The sequence below is a fragment of the Setaria italica genome, chromosome IX (genome assembly GCF_000263155.2).
Source record: "Setaria italica strain Yugu1 chromosome IX, Setaria_italica_v2.0, whole genome shotgun sequence".
Classification (NCBI taxonomy): domain Eukaryota; kingdom Viridiplantae; phylum Streptophyta; class Magnoliopsida; order Poales; family Poaceae; genus Setaria; species Setaria italica.
In genome coordinates, this window is record NC_028458.1 from 47,630,970 (window position 1) to 47,649,680 (window position 18,711).

Below are 18,711 nucleotides of genomic sequence, written 5' to 3' on the forward strand. Positions count from 1 at the left end.
CATATTGGCAGTGTCATAACTCCTCCCAACATGATAAATTGGATTGGGAAATGAGGAACTGCTGAAGATGCTCCAACGCTCGCTCTTTGTTTCAACAGGATCCTAAATTCAGGTTCAAATAAATATACAATAAATTCATCATCCCCTACCAATCCTACATTTCTGGAAAAACCAGTGTGGGGATTTCCGAACACGCTGGGTGCGTCAACCAGAAAAGTTAAAATCTATTCTATTTGAAAATTATTTAAAAATTAAACTCCTATCTAATAATCAAATTGTTCACGTGCTACTCTCTTATTTTTTTAATACTTCAACATAATACTCATATAGATGTGTACTTATCTTTGTCTAGTTGTGATTGATTTTTAATTAGTAATTACTCTATACAATTTTTCATCCACGTTCACACCTTTTTCATTTTGTATCGCACCTCCATACATTATGTTTAGCATAAAAATTAATATTTATCATCACTTCCTCACATACATGTATAGATGGTCTACATAGTAACACTTATCATGTATATACCTTAACTTAGTACTATCGTATTTCTATATTAACAGTGATATAAATAGGTAATTTAGAATCATATATTAGTTTACTTTTAGATATTTCTGTAAAATGTCAATGAAGATAAAGATTTAGGTGTTTACTTTAGGTTACTTTTAATAATGATATACGTGGATAGCTTAGATACAAATTTAGAATGTTATTTTAAGTCATACTTTATAATGATATGCATGAGTAAATTGGATGAAGATTATGGGTTACTTTAAATTATTTTTTATAATGGCAGAACTTGCTAATTTACATATAGGTTTATATTTATTTTAGAATATTTTTGTAATGATAGTGGTGGGTAACTTTTTAGAAAATTAGACCAATAGCTATGATTATTATAATTTACAGATTTTATGTTTGATGTTTCTAATTTTTGTGAGAATATGTAGGATTTGTTTTTTTTCTGGTGTGTCTCACGAGAACTAATGCGGAGTCCCCAATGGAATAAAATGAGACCACATTGCTACAAAACCATATTACCTTGAGCTACCTCGCATTTGTTAAATATTCAAATACGATTATATACTTATTATTTTTATCCGATTGTGATAGATTTTAGTTAGTAATTACTCTACAATGTTTTCATCCACTATAATCTTTAACTTTTCACTTTACATCACAGATATGCGCTTGAATTTATTTAATGGATCCTACATTTGAGCTATAATTTTAACATAGAAATCTATATTCTCATCACTTCCTCTATATCATTATAAATGATGACACACATCATGTATATACCTTAATTATTGTATCATATACCAATAGTGTAAGAAAAAGATGATTCAGAATCATATATTGGTGTATACTTTTAATTAAGGTGATTTGGAATAAAATTTAGGGTTACCTCATGTTATTTTTAATAATGACATATGTGGGTAATATAGATGCAAATTTAAGGGTTTACTTTAAATTATTTTTTAAGTATTAGTGGTGGGTAATTGAGTTGCAAATTTAGGGGGTTATTTTAAATTATTTTTATACTGGCATAAGTGGATAATTTTGATGAAGATTAGCGGGTTACTTTAGTTTATTTTATAGAATGACGGAGGTGGGTAATTTAGATATAGATTTAGGGGTAATTTAGGCTATTTTTATAATAGCATAGGTATGTAATTTTTTAGAAACATAATAGATCCAATGATTATGATGAATTTGAGTCTACTGATTGATGGCTACATGTTTTGCTTTTTTTAGAATTTCTAGAATTTCTCTCATTTTCTAGACTGTCCACCTAGGATCTTAGGTGGCTTCACCTGGAGGCTTCAAAAAAAATCTCCAATTAGTAATAGTAAGACGGTGGGAACGATGATTTATTCTGAGCTTTAGTTGAAATGTTCTATGATGCTTATTCCTCTGAGTGGCGCATCTCCTTGATGTCGCAGCCACAGAATGTTAAGAAGGATGTTTACATGAATTAATCTCAACTTGCAAATTACAAGCACTGCCACAAACTAAACCGTAAATAAAACTAACAAAAATGTTTATGTATTCTTGGTCTGGGCATGGATCCAGCGACTCGGCGTCGTCGCCTCATGGCTAAGGCCGCAGCTCTGGTGTGCATCGCCTCTCTGGATTGCCGAGAGAGGCAAGCGAGGCCCACAACGCAGTGAGAGCCACGCCTCCTTCGGAGCCCTTGTCCATGCATGGTCTATGCATGGTGCTGGTGCATGGGGCGGCACAGCAACGAGTTCAAGTAGTCTGCACTCTGCAGTTCCGAGTTCCAGTAGTTTCCAATTCAGTGACTCATATATCAACAAATCTGCTACCCCCTAGAATATACAACTTGTCATACAAAACTTATTGGACCTAATCTGCAGCCGAGGACATATTAGCTGAATCGTAAGTAAAAGAATAAATTGGAAGAAAAATGATAACCCATGGTTTGTGTAAATCCTGTGATTCTACCGTCTATCAACTTTAATCTGTTAATCTCAGCAGCCGCAACATTTGTCCCCATCCCGCGGTTCAGGCTCAGTCTTTTTCCACAGGATTGAAACCTGGCGAACTTGAGTTTTCTAGTTCAAAATCAAGGAGCCTGATTCTGTAGCCAAGAAGAAGAATGAGATGGACCCTCATCTGTCTTGTTAGTTTCAAACCGAGAAAACCTTCGTAGTCTGTTGATCTTCAGACGGATTGAGGGCACCTTCCGAGCGATGGTCTTCCAGATCATCTGGACAGCATCATCGGTCTGAGACGGGTACTGGTACTCAAAGTGCTTTTCTACTTCCTTCAACCTGTTCCACATGCGTGTCCACTCTTCTCGGCTGATCCCTGTGATTAGGTTCATTAGAAATCCCTTCTTGACTGCGTCTGTGCCACGGACTATGACACTGAACTTGGAGTAGTCGAGGACATCCTCGAACGGGAGCTCAATCTCATCGCTGATGATGACTGGAACACAGTGGCTGACTATAGAGTCAAAAAGGCGATTGGAGGACGGCGTGTCGCCTGCAATGTTGAGGCAGAACCTGGAAGCCCGCATCCCCTGCGTCGCTTGCTCAATCCCATTACCGGCCACGCTTCCAAATGAAAAATGCACATCTTTCTCGTCCTTCAGAAGGTAATACAGTTCCTGCCTGATGGATCCACCCTACAACATTGTTCAGTGAAAATGTGAGTAGAATAGCACAATATTTATGTGAATTGTCGACATTTTCCATAATTCATCTATTCTCAGAATGTTGATATACCCTATATCCTGATTGCTAAATCATATTTTGACTGTAAATGAAAATGTTTGCAGATGCATAAATCACAATGTTGATTACTACCTGTCAGATTGTGACTAATGAAGTATCAAGTAGTACTGAACTTGTTGATGAATAGTTATATATTATAACAATTAACAAGACAAGGGGGAAGCATGCAGTTCATGGTCATATAATGATAAACAACCCAAAACATTCCAATTTGTAAAGCAAGTCGATTTCTGAAAGTGGCATCTTTACTGCCAGAACTAGTGCAACTTGAAGTAAGTGGCAGGTGGAGGGGAAGGGCCATGTGAGCCATTCCTAGGCGCTACAGAATGAAAAGGCGTGCGTGTACATGCCACATGGCAAACATTCTCAAATTCTTTTTGGGGAAGAACACATGGGCAACAATGTTTTTTAAGCAAAAGAGGCATGGTGAGACTATTAGATTAGAAACAACTAATCCAACAAAGATTCAATTCCATGATGAGTAAGTAGCAAGGTACTGACATCCTTCCTGTAGATGGCGCCTTGGAAGTAGAGCAGCGTCGGCCGATCGTCGTAGCCGGCGGTGTCGTTGGCGAAGTTGGCGACGACGTGCCGGTACGGCGCGATGACGTCCTTGTCGAGGTTGGCGACGCTGCGCGGGTACCTCCCGAAGTCGCAGAGCACGAAGACGCAGGGCCAGAGCCTGTAGCGCGCGTCGAGCATCCCGTTGGGGTGGTGCGCGAGCACGACGTGGTCCCGTCCGCCGGCCCTCCGCCACTCGGGCCGCGCGGCGAGGAACTCGAGGAGCCTCCGCTGGAGCGCGCGGTCCTCGCTGTCCCGCGCGGGCGGCACCACCCGGGAGTGGCGGTTGAAGCTGAGCGAGGCGAAGAAGGGCACGAAGACGACGTCGGCGTCGGCGGCCCGGGGCACACGCACGGCGGCGCAGGGCGTGGGCGCGCCCTGCTCGGAGGCGAGGAGGTCGAGGGTGAGCCAGTACTCGATGCTGTGCTGCAGGTTGAGGCCCCCCGGGTACTCCGGCACGCCGCCGCCGCCCCTGACATCGGGCCACACGCCGCCGCCGAAGCCGGGGGGCTTCCAGTCGAGCAGGCCGAAGTGGAACTCGGGGGGCAGGTCGTACATGTAGACCCGCAGCAGCGCCCCCGTCGGGTCGCATTTCCTCGCGGGGCCGGGCCGCCGCCCGCCGCCGCCGAGATAAGGGCGGGCGGCGGCCGGCAGGCCCGCGGCGGAGTCGAGGAGGAGGTACCAGGAGGCGAAGAAGAGCGCGGCGGCGAGCGCGAAGAGCCAGGCGAGCGGGCTCCGGCAGGAGGCTGCGGCGGCGGCCATGGCGCTAGCAGTGGCGACGCGGGCGGAGGCGGGCGTGAGGCGCGGCGGCCATGGCCGTGGTGGGGGATCTGGGGATCTGAGGGAGGGAATGCGCGGGTCGGGGTGGGTCAGCCCGTCGCGGCGGTGGCTGCGGCCTGCGGCGGCCTGGGGCTCGGTGGAGTGGGGGCTCCCGTCCCGATCGAGGCGGTCGGACTCGGATCTGGGGGTTGAACTCAACCAGGAAATGCCCAAATGTTTGGGTTGGCTTGCGTGGCAGTGTGGGGATGCGAACTACTGGGGTGTGGGGTGGGTGGGATGGCACGCGCGGTCGGTGGGGACGTGGGGTACTCGGGATACGGACCGGGCGTTTTCCAAATCCACGCATCGCAAGCGCCCATAGCTCCTCCAAAGGAGCAGTAGTTCGTATGGTCGTATGAATACCATTCCTCAAATTCGAGGAATGCACGTACATCATGGTCGACTCTTTTTTCTGCAATTTTTTTAGGGTAAAGGTGAGAACTTTATTGAAGTCCTATTTGGCAAAGTTCACGTGCTAACAAACTTTCGGATCACTTGGATTTGTAGCTCCAAAAAAATTTGTAACTGAAACTGTACATACTATTTAGATAAACCATTTTTCTCATAATTTAGACTAAAAATATAGATTCTTAAATCGTTTTATTTTAATCTTCAAACTACATATCCAACATTCTTGGGTAGAGAAGCTCTCGTCGCTTGAGATTATGGCCCCAGGCTCACTCAAATTTCTGCTGGGACGATGCGGCTAAGGGGCTGTTTGGATACGAGGTGCTAAACTTAACACTGTCACATCGGATGTTTGGATGCTAATTAGGAGGACTAAACATGAGCTAATTATAAAACTAATTGCAGAACCTTGTGCTAATTCGCGAGACGAATCTATTAAGCCTAATTAATCCATCATTAGCAAATGGTTACTGTAGCACCACATTGTCAAATCATGGACTAATTAGGCTTAATAGATTCGTCTCGCGAATTATACTCCATCTGTGCAATTAGTTTTGTAATTAGCTTATGTTTAGTACTCCTAATTAGCATCCAAACATCCGATGTGACAGGTGTTAAACTTTAACAGGTGTTTCCCAAACACCCCCTAAACATAAATGTCAGGAAGGATTCAGCAATGTGCTGATCTTGCGGTTCATTGTCTTGAATATGCAGAACTCTACGGCACCGTGCTGCTGAACGTAACTGTGGGTGCTCATTTGCATGATTTTCTCTCCTCAAGTATACGACGCACCTTACGATGTGTTGAATGCCAGAAGGCAGAAGCCCAGAATGCCGTTTGTGCGTTGCTCTCGTTTTCACCCTCACATCGTGAATTGAAAGTTCCAAGTTCATATTGGATAGTCTGATTGTGGCAACTAAAACTCTTTAAAAGTCTCAATAGAGCCATATGCAAGCTCAACGGATGCTAATCTGATCAGTTCTGGCGCTTGTTTCGTTGCAGGCCCGGTACGCTGTTGGGGGAATTATCTAATGGTCAGCGACTCAAAAGAGCATCAGATCTTGCTGAATGTATGTCAGTTGTCAGAACCTGAAGAACTGTTGCGCCGTCTATGATCGAAGGTACAACCAAATGGAGATCAACTCCTGACAACTACAGGTACCCTGCAGGGCATCAGTCAGGCAAGCTAGTTCTTGTGTTGCCGTGAAATTTTAGCATTCAGCAATACATTGCCAGTGTTGCCAGGGTTTCGGGTTGCCATGCCCATCACATCAGCCCATCGCAAATGATACAGTGCGTGCTGACAGAAGCTGGTTCGTTGGCACCTATAAGCACATGCAAAACCAAGAATGTTGCCAAATAGGGGGGGGGGGGGGGGGGGGGGGGGGGGATGAAAAGCTAGATGCGGTAAGTTTACAGAACTAATATAACTCAATTTGCATGGATACATCTCGTCGAAGCTACTTTGTCTTTTCAATTCAACGCATTCTGCATTCATATCTAGAAGAAATACATGCATGCCCATGGAAAAAGGGGAAACTATCAAACTAATAAGAATCTAAAGGTAAAAACCGGTTCATGTTTCTGGAGTGCATCCTTCAAAGTTTCCTGCACGCAAGCAGACGGAGACGGGCACTAGCGGCACTGCCCTTCAACTACGCCTAACAAGCGCCTATCTAATCATCAAGACTTGCATCACTAAGAACAGGACCTACACCTCGGGTTCGTAATTGCAAATCCAAAACTACTGTTTCTTCATCGAAAGATGGAGAAGCTGTCAGTCCATCCTACCATGGTGCCCAACCCTTCAAGTTTCGACCTCTCCTCCACCACCGGCTTTGGCCGTCGGTCTCCGATGACGCCGCATGGGTTCGGCTTCCTTGTCGGCACTGTCGTCTCGAAATCCATGCACTGGGTCGGCACCGTCGTCTCGAGATCCATGCACAGGGTCGCAGTTCCGGCGACGAGGTTCTCCGGCGCACAGACGACGCCCTGCGGCACCGGCTTGCGAGGAGGAGGGCGGAACACCACGGGGCACGCGAAGGTGTCGATCAGGACAAGCACGCGCGCGCCGCCGCGGGCGACGCGCGGGTCGTCGCAGGCGGCGGCCACGCGCGCGCATATCTCCTTCGTCGCCGCGACCACGGCGCCGCGGTCGAACGGGTGCGCCACCAGCGGGAGCACCTCATCCTCGAGAGCTCGCTCCACGCTCTCCGGCGCCCGTAGCCTGCGTGACGGGCGACGCCGGAGGGCGATGTCCGCGGCGACCTTCTCGGCGATACGGGTGCCGCCGGATGGCCCGACGACGGGGAGTGGGAAGTACCTGCGGATGACGACCCTCAGGTCGATCGTCAGCGCCGGGGGCGGTCCGCGTCGAGCGCCGCGGCGCGACGATGACAACGGCTCCGCCGCGAAGGTGGTGGCCAGCTGCAAGCGGCTGGCGACACGGACCGCCGGAACAACGCCGGGAAGACGACGATCCATCTTGCGAGCTCGATCTCTCTTGCTGATGCTTTGCTTGAACGGATCGAGTGGGTGGCTCGTGGATGATCAGCAGGGGAAGTGGAGGAGGAGATCGATGAGGATCGATGGACGAGCGATCCAGGTTTATATGCGTGGCGGGAAAGTCCTTGTTCGACTCGAAAATCAAGTCCGATTCGCTGCACGAGTGCACAATTCTGCTTCGGAACACGCTGCACATTTGCGTGATGGCCGGCTGTGCTCGTGGGCCATGCAACTGCAAGCGCACGAAACGGAACGGCCACGCTGCTTGCACGTCACCCCTGATTTTCCTGTCATAGATCAACGGCGATCGGTGAGCTCCAACTCCAAGACCCGACACGCAGTCGGACACAATTGGCGCGGCGCGGGCGCCTCGCGCCTGCCAGCCACACTGCCACTCGCTCACGCGCTGCTGTTCGCCTGTTCAAGTCGCCGTTGACCTGTTAAGCCGGCTAACGAAGAAAATGAACGTGGAGTACTATGAGAAAACTGGAGAGTCGATTCCTGGTGGCGGGTTGGCCATTCTCTCAGCACGTGTGGAAGATCATGGAAGAAATGGTGGATTGCCTGCTCCGAAATCCTCCATTTGCTTGGGATATTTAATATTTTGCTATCACTACGGATGTCTACTCTTCAAATGCTAGTTTTACAAATGCTCCTACATTTTTGCCATACGAGAGAGAAGGATTCCTAATTTCTTGCCCTTTTTACTAACGTGGCTGGACACCTTGCACATCCAGAGATGCCAAAAGTCCTCATTACCCATGGTTCTGTTCATCTTTTTAGCTACATCTACCTTTTGTCTTCTTCTTCGCTTGTGCTTCTGGATGGGTTCGGTACAGTAGCTCACCTCCACATGAACTACGTCGCCTCCGAGTTCCCCATTGGTCCCGTTGCTGAACTCCACCCACTCCCGGTTCTCGTAGAAGCAGCCCCCCTCCACTCCACGGTGCGGCCAGCATCGCCATCCTCCGGCACGCTTGCGGCGCCAATGAAGGACGGGAGCAGGTCGGCAGGGTCCCGAAGCGCGAGGTGGCGGAGCAGCGGCTGCGCGACGGGCTATGGCAGGAGCGGGTGGAGGTCTGACGGGAGGATGCGCGCCCATGGCTCCACGCTGCTCGAGACCAGATGCATATGCACATTCCAATCCAATTTTGATGCATCAGGCACTCGGGCGCCCTCCCACATGCTAGCAGAGCCACCATGCTAATGTCCACTCAAATCATTCGTTCACGTACACGGCTAGCACCGAGGCTCCACGCTGCTTGAGGCCTCGAGCTCGTCGGGGGCCAGCAGAGGACGCACGGTCACCAAGTGCATGACATAGCGACGTTGCATGCGCGGGCTGCAGCTGTCGTGAAGCAGCAGCACGAGGAGGTGAGCCACCGGAAGTTACTCATGAATTCATGGAGTGTGGTGTTGTGATTTAAGGAGACACGATGATTTGAGCTCGGTCGTGTGATGGGGAGGGAGGTTAGGGATGACAAGTGGGGCCGACTGTCATAGAGAAAGGGAGGTAGCAAGGAGTGGACTGGTAGGGGCAAAAGGGTACTTTTGCATCACTCATTCATGTTGCATGCTTACGTGTCTTGCCACATCAGCAAAGATGGCTCAAATGGAAGAAACATTCCCTCACCAATGATAAAAATGTAGGTGCCAACGTAAAACTGGCAATTAGAGAGTGGCTATCCGTAAGGATGGCAAAAAATTAGATCATTATGTTGATACGTGTTCTATATTTCCTAACACTATCTTCGTTACGATCATTGTACACACAAGTACACAACAGTCTTTGAAAAATATAAGATGGCTCAAATGGAAGAAACATTCTCTCACCAATGATAAAAATGTAGGTGCCAACGTAAAACTGGCAATTGGAGGGTGGCTATCCGTAAGGATGGCAAAAAATTAGATCATTGTGTTGATACCTATTCTATATTTCCCAACACTATCTTTGTTACGATCATTGTACACACAAGTACACAACAGTCTTTGAAAAATATTGTAAAAGAGAGAGTTGGCAGGAGAGGGGCACAGTTGCCGGTTAGCTCTTGAACCACAGGTGCTGATGACGCCCACCGGACAGCCTTCATGGGGGCCGGACAACCTTCATGGGGTGGGTGCTGAGACACACCCGGCTAATGCCTACCTGAACATCCCCGTCCAATCAACTCTGCCCCCCCCCCCGAAGAATGGGGTAACAGGCCTGCACCACCAGACCCGGCAGGAGAATGGACATCATATCATGTTTTATTCAGGTCTTAATGTGGTAAAATTTTCGGTTTGGCACTAAAATATGTTGTGTCGTCGAGGAATTACATATGTTTACCTCTACTGTACGTGACCCGTGCATTTGCACTCTCGGGCCGAAACTTTGACGTGTAGGCCGAAAGGCCATCCATGAGAGGAAATCCGGCCCATTGCTGTCCTACGATGCGTATTCAAAGGTTTCCGTGTCTCTCTGCTTTGGGCAGGCGTAAGTATCTGGCCGTCTCCGGAAGGTTAGTCTCAAGAACAAAAATAAAAGTTAGGCGTTGTTAGCGTCCGAACGTTCGATGAGAAATTTTTTATCAAACTCTCCGACGAAACATTAAAAATTGCATAGTAAAATATTAGTGGTCACTATTTGCAACATGAAAAATAATATGTAAAAATGACTACAACATTCGACTCTGGGTATAAAATTCCCGCCGCAACATGAACACTATGTTTCATGCAACATTCACTGTAAAACATGCAGAAATAATAGTTGCAACATCGATGCTTAACTATTGCAACATATCCGAATGTCCGATTTTTTTAATATTCCGGACTTTTGTTTTGTAGCATTACCGAAATAAGGTACTTGATGAGAAGGTTCTACAGACATGCGTACATAATGGATGCACCTATGTTCTAAAAAAACGGATGCAACTATAGACTATAGTTGAGGGTTTGAGGCCAAGGCCATAAAGGTGACCAACTCTGAATCCATATCCGTAACTCTTAAGAAGCGGAATATAGTGGGTACGAGAGTGAATCCGGCGTTTATATGTACATGGCATATGCATGTCCCATCCAATCCTTCCATTAGCACGGCTGCCACCTGATGGGTACCTGTGCTCGAAAATTCGAAGACTACATGCTCCTTCCAAACATTTCACATGACTTTGTATGGTATGTCCATTCCGTTGAAGGAGTTGCTCCTTCCTTTTGGCGTTGGTTTAGCCGCCGACTCCCATCAATCATTGATGCAGTCGGAGCTAGCTGCAGCTAATTTTTTTTTATCTAAAATAACAGATGCATTTTGTAGCTGCAATGATCTTTCAGGTTTCACCAGATCCCAGGTTCACAGAATTTTTCATTAAAGTCGGACTTCCTACTCACCGCAGAACCATGTACATCATTGGTTCATTGTTAGAATCGCCGCCGTTTAAATTATGAAAAAAGGCTTGTGCATATTTGGTCAAGAACAGGCCTATTAGCTCAGTTGGTTAGAGCGTCGTGCTAATAATGCAAAGGTCGCAGGTTCGAGACCTGCATGGGCGAAGTTGCGGGAGTGCTACGGGAAGCATTCGGTGCATCTACAAGTGTTTGGCATGCGCGGGCTGCAGCTGTCGTGAAGCAGCAGCATGAGGGGGTGAGCCACCGGAAGTTACTCATGAATTCATGGAGTGTGGTGTTGTGATTTAAGGAGACACGATGATTTGAGCTCGGTCGTATGATGGGGAGGGAGGTTAGGGATGACAAGTGGGGCCGGCTGTCATAGAGAATGGGAGGTAGCAAGGAGTGGACTGGTAGGGGCAAAAGAGTACTTTTGCATCACTCATTCATGCTGGCATGCTTACGTGTCTTGCAACATCAGCAAAGATGGCTCAAATGGAAGAAACATTCCCTCACCAATGGTAAAAATATAAATGGTAAAAATGTAGGTGCCAACGTGAAGATAGCAATTGGAGAGTGGCTATCTGTAAGGATGGCAAAAAATTAGATCATTGTGTTGATACCTGTTCTATCTTCGTTACGATCATCGTACACAATAAGTACACAACAGTCTTTGAAAAATATTATAAAAAAGGGAGTTGGCAGGAGGGGGGCACAGTTGTTGGTTAGCTCTTGAACTAGAGGTGCTGATGACACCCGCCGGACAGCCTTCCTGGGGGCCAGACAGCCTTCATGGGGTGGGTGCTGAGACACACCCCGGCTAAAGCTTACCTGAACATCCCCGTCCAATCAACTCTGCCCCCCAAAGCATGGGGTAACAGGCCTGCACCACCAGATCCGGCGGGAAAAGGATAGCACACCATGTTTTATCCAGATCCCAATGTGTCAAAATTTTCAGTTTGGGACTAAAATACGTTGTGCCACCCAGAAAGTCCCGATAAAGTTCACGCCCGACTTCACCTGACCTCCACCTTGCAAAGCGTTCGATCATTTGCCCGAGAGGAGCAGGCTGCTGCTATCTCATTTGCCGACCTCCTCCTCCCCATCGTCGCCATTGCCAAGAACCTTCCCAAAAGTGGCAAGTGAACTTCCCACGCAATCCCGAGCCCAGAACCGGCGGCCACACTACAAGACGGAAGAAGCGTCGGTTCTCTGCAGCCTGCACCGCGCAGGATTCCCCCTCTCGGACTGCCGCTCCCTCATCCCTCGCCCATGGATCTGCTCAAGAAGATCTCCTCCGCGCTCGGCTGCTGGGAAAAGATCGATGGCGCGGTCCTCGACATCGTCTACTCCACGGGGCTCCGCCTGTGGAACATCGAGGAGTAGGCCGAGAAGCTGCGCTGCACGGAAAAGCGCATCCGCGCGGTGCTCACCGACGCCGAGCAGCGCCGCTTCATCGACGACGACTTCGTGAAGCTCTAGATCCAAAAGCTGAGGGCCACTGCCTTCGACGCCGACGCCCTGCTTGACCGCCTCACCACCATGGCCGCAGTGTCAAGGATGGCTGCCGCGGAGACGTCGCGGAAGCGGAAGAGGCTCAGGCTCAACATCGACCTCGGCCTGCGGTGCAAAGTCTTTGAAAAATATTGTAAAAAAGAGAGTTGGCAGGAGAGGGGCACTGTTGCTGGTTAGCTCTTGAACCAGAGGTGCTGATGACACCGCCGGACAGCCTTCATGAGGGCCGGACAGCCTTCATGGGGTGGGTGCTGAGACACACCGCGGCTAAAGCCTACTTGAACATCCCCGTCCAATCAACTCTGCCCCCCAAAGTATGAGGTAACAGGTCTGCACTACCAGACCCGGCGGGAAAAAGATAGCACACCATGTTTTATCCAGATCCTAATGTGTCAAAATTTCCCGTTTGGGACTAAAATGCGTTGCGCCGCCCAGAAAGTCCGGGTAAGGTTCACGCCCGACTTCACCTGACCTCCGCGCGTTCGATCATTTGCCCGAGAGGAGCAGGCTGCTGCTATCTCATTTGCCGACCTCCTCCTCCCCATCGTCGCCATTGCCAAGAACCTTCCCGGAAGCGGCAAGTGAACTTCCCACGCAATCCCGAGCCCAGAACCGGCGGCCACACTACAAGAAGGAAGAAGCGCCGGTTCTCTGCAGCCTGCACCGCGCAGGATTCCCCCCTCTCGGGCCGCCGATCCCTCGTCCGTCGCCCATGGATCTGCTCAAGAAGATCTCCTCCGCGCTCGGCTGCTGGGAAAAGATCGGTGGCGCGGTCCTCGACACCGTCTACTCCACGGGGCTCCGCCTGTGGAACGTCGAGGAGGAGGCCGAGAAGCTGCGCCGCACGGAAAAGCGCATCCGCGCGGTGCTCACCGACGCCGAGCAGCGCCGCTTCATCGACGACGACTTCGTGAAGCTCTGGCTCCAGGAGCTGAGGGCCACGGCCTTCGACGTCGACGCCCTGCTTGACCGCCTCACCACCATGGCCGCCGTGTCCAGGATGGCTGCCGCGGAGACGTCGCGGAAGCGGAAGAGGCTCTGGCTCAACATCGACCTCGGCCTGCGGCAGCGCTGGGAGCTGGATGCCTGGATCGCCAGGATCAACGAACGCCTCGACGAGATCGAAAAGGGCAAGAGGAACCTCAGGTTGCGTCCCGGGGACGGGAGGCGGACGACTCCGCCGCTGCAGCAGCGCCAAAGGTTTCCCGAAGCCGCCGCGCATGGCGACGAGAGACACGTAGGCCGCGCGGACCAGAAGAAGAAAATCATCCGTGCTCTTGTTTCTGAGAGTGCAGGTCTGGACCTTCCTGTGATTTCCATCTGGGGAACGGCAGGAATTGGCAAGACAGCCTTGGCACGGTTGGTCTACAGCGACCCGGAGGTAGAGAAATTCTTCACAGACAGCAACAGGTTTTGGGTTTGGTTACCAGATAGGTGTGATGTGAGGGTTGCCACCAAGACAATCATCGAAGCTGTGACCAGGCAGAAATGCGAGCTTCTAAGTCTGGACATATTGCAGCAACGGCTGCGTGAGCACCTGCGCAAAAGGAGGTTCTTGCTGGTGATCGATAACCTTTGGGCGGAAGGATTTCAGTTCTGGGAATCGCTAAGGCCTTCGCTGATTGCTGGAGAGGAAGGAAGCAAACTTCTGATCACTACTCGACACGAAAGGGTTTCTAGGATGATGTCCAACATTCTTAACAGCATCCAATTAGAGGGTTTGAAAGATGATGAATGCTGGGAAATTGTTAAAGCTTATGCATTCTCAGGGTGGAGCAGCAACGATCACCATGATCTGGAGTTGATTGGACAGAGGGTTGGCGCAAACTGCCGAGGTTCCCCGTTAGCAGCCAAGTCTCTTGGGGTGCTTTTGTCTGACACTAATGGACAGAGAGAACAGTGGGAAAGCATATTAAGTGACATGCAGATTCTTGAAGGTAACAGAAACACGGACATTATCTTGGCAAGTTTGCAGATAAGTTATCAACACTTGCCATATCATCTCAAACAGTGTTTTGCCTTATGTTCTATGTATCCTCCTAGTCTTGAATTTGATAAGGATGAGCTGGTTAGACTCTGGATGGCAGATGGTCTTATTAAGAGCAACGGAAGGAAAAGGGTTGAGATGGAAGCAGGTAGATGGTTTGATGAACTCCTATGGAGGTCACTCTTTGAAACTTCCCGCAGCCTTTCTAATCATCAGAAGTTCAGAGTGCCGAATTTGATGCTTGATCTAGCACTGCGAGTTTCTAAATATGAATCTCTGACTCTCAGTCCTGATGATTCACAGGTTCCTGAGCATCCTGAGTTGGTTCGCTATGCAACTGTATTATGCCCAAATGATGAGCCTCTTGCATTCGACAGGATTTATCACTATCAAAAGTTGAGGCTCCTGAAATTATATCCCACTATGAAACTACCCTCAAATCAGGTTCCATCAGCACTTTTCTCAAACTTAACTTGTCTACGTGCACTAGATCTGAGTTACACTGAGCTTGAAGTCTTGCCAGATTCCGTCGGGTGCTCTATACACCTCAGATACCTCAACCTTCGGAATACTCTGATAAAGACTCTTCCAGAAACAGTCTGCAACCTATTCAATTTGCAGACACTTGACCTCAGGTACTGCTACTGGCTCATGGATTTGCCTGAAGGCATGAGCCGCTTAGTTAACATGCGGCACCTCTGCTTACATCTTGATTGGGATAGAGTTACTGCTTTCAGGTCCATGCCAAGTGGCATTGACAAGTTACAGTCTCTTCAGACTCTTTCTAGATTTGTTGTGGTCTCCAGGGATGGTGGCAAGTGCAACATTAATGAGTTGAAGAACTTGAAGATCCGTGGAGAGCTTTGTATTCTTAATTTGGAAGCCACAACTGATGATGGTTCCAAGGAGGCCAATTTGATAGTGAAGGAGTATTTGCACAAACTGATGCTGAAGTGGAGTGATGGCACCTGCAAGGATGAGCAGCAGCTGGACATAGAGAAAAGTGAGAGAGTCATTGAGGCACTATGTCCACATACCAATCTCAAGCATTTACGCATTCACAATTACCCTGGAAGAAGACTTCCTTCTTGGGTAGAGCAGCTCTCATTTCTGGAGTCTCTTGAGATAGTTTCTTGCCCCAGGCATGCTCAATTTTCCATGGAGACATTGCAGTCCCGCAGAAATTTAAGGATTTCAGTAATGTGATGATCTTGCAGCTTATTCAACCTGGATTCCCTTCATCGTCTGGAAATTCATGATGCTTCGAATCTGAAAATAAGTGCAGGTACATATTGCCAAGGAACATCTCTCGATTGACTGTAAATGGAAGCGATGCCCTGGAGGAATGGTACTGACAAGAAGGTGCTGAGAGAGTGCAACGGATTCGTGATCCAAGGATTCAATTTATCAATTGATGTGACATATGATGGTCATCAATTTTCTCTCCAATTGGTTGTTGCTGGTTCTCTTTTGAGCTAGTACTAATTTCGTGTCCTTAGTTTGCCTGTCCTAGCAGTTGCCGTTACAATTTTCATTTTTGTTCTCTAAATAATTTGTCGTTATCCTTTGTGGATTTGCATGCCTCCTGTACCCTTTGATGTGTCTCTGAATCCTGATGTCAATGTTCGTAGAAGCTCAGTTGCTGAATTAGCATTGACTGTTGCAGCTTCCGATCTGTTGCTGTGAGATGCATGGATATATCTGAACATTTAAGTGGGCTCTTGGAATAACATGAATAATCTCCTTTAAATTTTTTTTGTTGCTAAATATGTGGAGCTTTGACTATTATTTGATGTCACTGTGACATTGTGCTACTGAATTTGATGGCGAATATATAGAATATGATGCACGTCATGTATATGATGTGCCTGACAATGTAATGTATCGCATCATTTTCTCTGAACTGAATGTATTGGATCCTTGAATGTATTCCTCCTGTTTCCACCTCTTTATGAATTGTTAGTCTGTCCACGCCATTATTATCAGGTATTTTGGATTGTCAGCAACTAGAAGTCTAGAACTCATCAAAGTTTTAGTAGAGCATATATGGGTGTTCAACAGGCACTTGTATGATCGTGTCTGCTGCATGTTTCATTTCAGGTCTGGTTCATTGCTGGGGGAGTTTAATAACCGTCAGCATGTCGATCATCAGAGCTACAATCTAAGGTCTGCATTCTTTTTCTCCTATACAAATTCCAGAATCAAAATTGGAAAAGCTGGAATCCAATGAAATGCAAAAACTTTTTCCTGTCTGGCTGTGCAATAATTGCCCCGGGTAGCGGACAATCTTCCAAAAAGGAAACTGGTCGAGTGACCCAGCCTGCACCCTGTGCGGGATCCATGATGGAACAGCACATCTACTTGCAGGATGCATGTACTACTGTGTCTCTTGAGTGTTTGTTCAGAGATCTGTGCAGTTGGGCAGTTGGCTACGAGATTCGATCCTTGCTGACCCCTGCGGAATTCTTGACGATCCAGCAGCAGTGGCCAGGATTACACCCGGAATCCAGACAAAGGCTGGAACTCGTAGGTCATACTATTCATGTTGGGATATCTCATACCTGGCCTGAACGAAATGCAAGAATCTCAAGGCAACCAGGCAAGACACCGCAACTTCTTTTTATAAGCTTTTAAAGAGAAAAGAGTCCGTTTGGGTGCAAGGGGGGTGGAGCTTAACTTCAGAAGAAACTCCACGTTGCGACATGAAGCTACACTGTAGTTACTGCTGTACAACATGGGTCTCCCTCCTGTAGTTGCCTTTGTTTCTTTCCTCCTCAAGAATTTCGTCGCCATTTCCTCGAAAAGAGGAGATAATCGTGGGTACGCCTTTCGCCCAAGAAAGAATGCAGGAAACCTCAAAGTTACTAGTGCAAGTAGTAAGCAGGCCGGATTAAGGCCTACTCTCCGTGCGGGCCAGGATGCTATCCAGTTACGTAGGAGCCCACTTGTGCGGCGACGCACCAGGAATGTGAAGCCCATCGCTCAGGGAGGCCGAAAGAGCCCAACACCGTGAGGCCGCGGCTGGTTGGACAGAAAACGACGAGTGCAGGCAGGTTCGCGGCACTCTCCATTTGTACACGTGTTTGTTTCTTTCCTTGCCAGTACTACAAGTCGTTGAGCTCCAGGGCGCAGATGCCTCATCCATACGCCACAGAAACCAAAGTTTTTCGTACTGAAAAAAAAAAGGGTTGAGGACTACGAGTTCCCTACTGCCGTGACTAGAAACCTGGTAGCGGCCGCAGCCTGCAGGAAGCGCTGCAAGCAGGCACTTGCAGATAACTGACTCCAACGAACTCCTCACAGAACCGGCACATCCCGACAAACCCACTGTGAAGGCGAGCTATCCCGATCCAGATAACCACTCTTCCTCTGCTCGTACGGGCGTGCCGTGCCACTTGACGACGAAACTCATGTCCACATTTTGTGCGGCAAATTGGATTGAGAATCGGGCGTATGCAATAGCCTTCTGTGCAGTGTGTGATTTTTTCACCGGAAACAGCCACCCCCCGTTCTTTCTTTCTTTCTGAGCTTCCGGTGTCGCGAGATCAGATCAGCGATGATCACTCCTCCGCTCCTCCCCCCTGTAGGACGCGCACGAGTTGTATAGTTGAGGAGGGACCCAGCCAGGAACGCGAGTTGCCGCCGAAACTAGGCTTGTACTAGTAGGGTGGGCGACTTTGGTGGTGGCCATCCGCCGAACCCCGAACCCGTCACGCACGCCAGGGGGCCAGGGGAATCCGGGCGCTCCCCAGCCGCCTCGCCACGGAATATGCCGTGCCGGTGCCGGGGGCGGTGGCCAAGTTGACGGGGTCGGTCGCCCGTGAACAGCGCCCGCCTCGCCTCGGCCTCCCCCCGGAATCTCGGATCGCCCGGCGGCATGTCGCCATTCATCGGCGGTCGCGCATGCTGAGCACGCTACGCGTTTGCAGTCTCCCACAAGAAGGCGATGCGGAATTTTTTTATTTTTTATTTTAGTATTTTGCAAAAATATATATTCTAATAAAAAATTGCAAATATATACCTATTTGAAACGGCGGGGGTGTACTGTAGCAAACAGCCACCAATTGAACCGGCGGTAATTTTCATATAAAGTTTATCTCCATCCGAGTTCATATGAATTAATTTAATTATGATTTTTAAACTTTGTTGGTCAAACTTTTTTCATTTGGTATTATCTTGGTGCTCAAATAATCGACACAAATTTCATATCTAAATTTCAAATTTAGATCTGAAATTGAGCATCACACATTCAAAAAATCATACTAATTCATATGAACTGGAATAAAAATAAT

At 48.3% G+C, this 18,711-nt stretch overlaps 2 protein-coding genes and 1 non-coding gene across 3 annotated transcripts; 2 read left to right on the forward strand and 1 right to left on the reverse strand.

Annotated features, from left to right (window-relative positions):
- Positions 1-2,275: 2,275 nt before the first annotated feature.
- On the reverse strand, positions 2,276-4,814 carry LOC101783516 (probable arabinosyltransferase ARAD1). Its single transcript, XM_004984469.3, has 2 exons — positions 3,765-4,814; positions 2,276-3,154 (listed from the first exon to the last, which is right to left on the reverse strand). The coding sequence occupies exons 1-2, from the start codon at positions 4,584-4,586 to the stop codon at positions 2,591-2,593; spliced, it is 1,386 nt and encodes a 461-aa protein (XP_004984526.1). The 5' UTR covers positions 4,587-4,814; the 3' UTR covers positions 2,276-2,590.
- Positions 4,815-11,008: 6,194 nt separating this feature from the next.
- Positions 11,009-11,082, forward strand: TRNAI-AAU. The gene has a single exon. It is a non-coding gene; the product is annotated as a tRNA-Ile (tRNA).
- A 1,789-nt stretch (positions 11,083-12,871) lies between these two features.
- LOC101783916 (putative disease resistance RPP13-like protein 1) lies at positions 12,872-16,186 on the forward strand. Its single transcript, XM_004984470.3, has one exon. The coding sequence runs from the start codon at positions 13,145-13,147 to the stop codon at positions 15,623-15,625; it is 2,481 nt and encodes an 826-aa protein (XP_004984527.1). The 5' UTR covers positions 12,872-13,144; the 3' UTR covers positions 15,626-16,186.
- Positions 16,187-18,711: the final 2,525 nt, after the last annotated feature.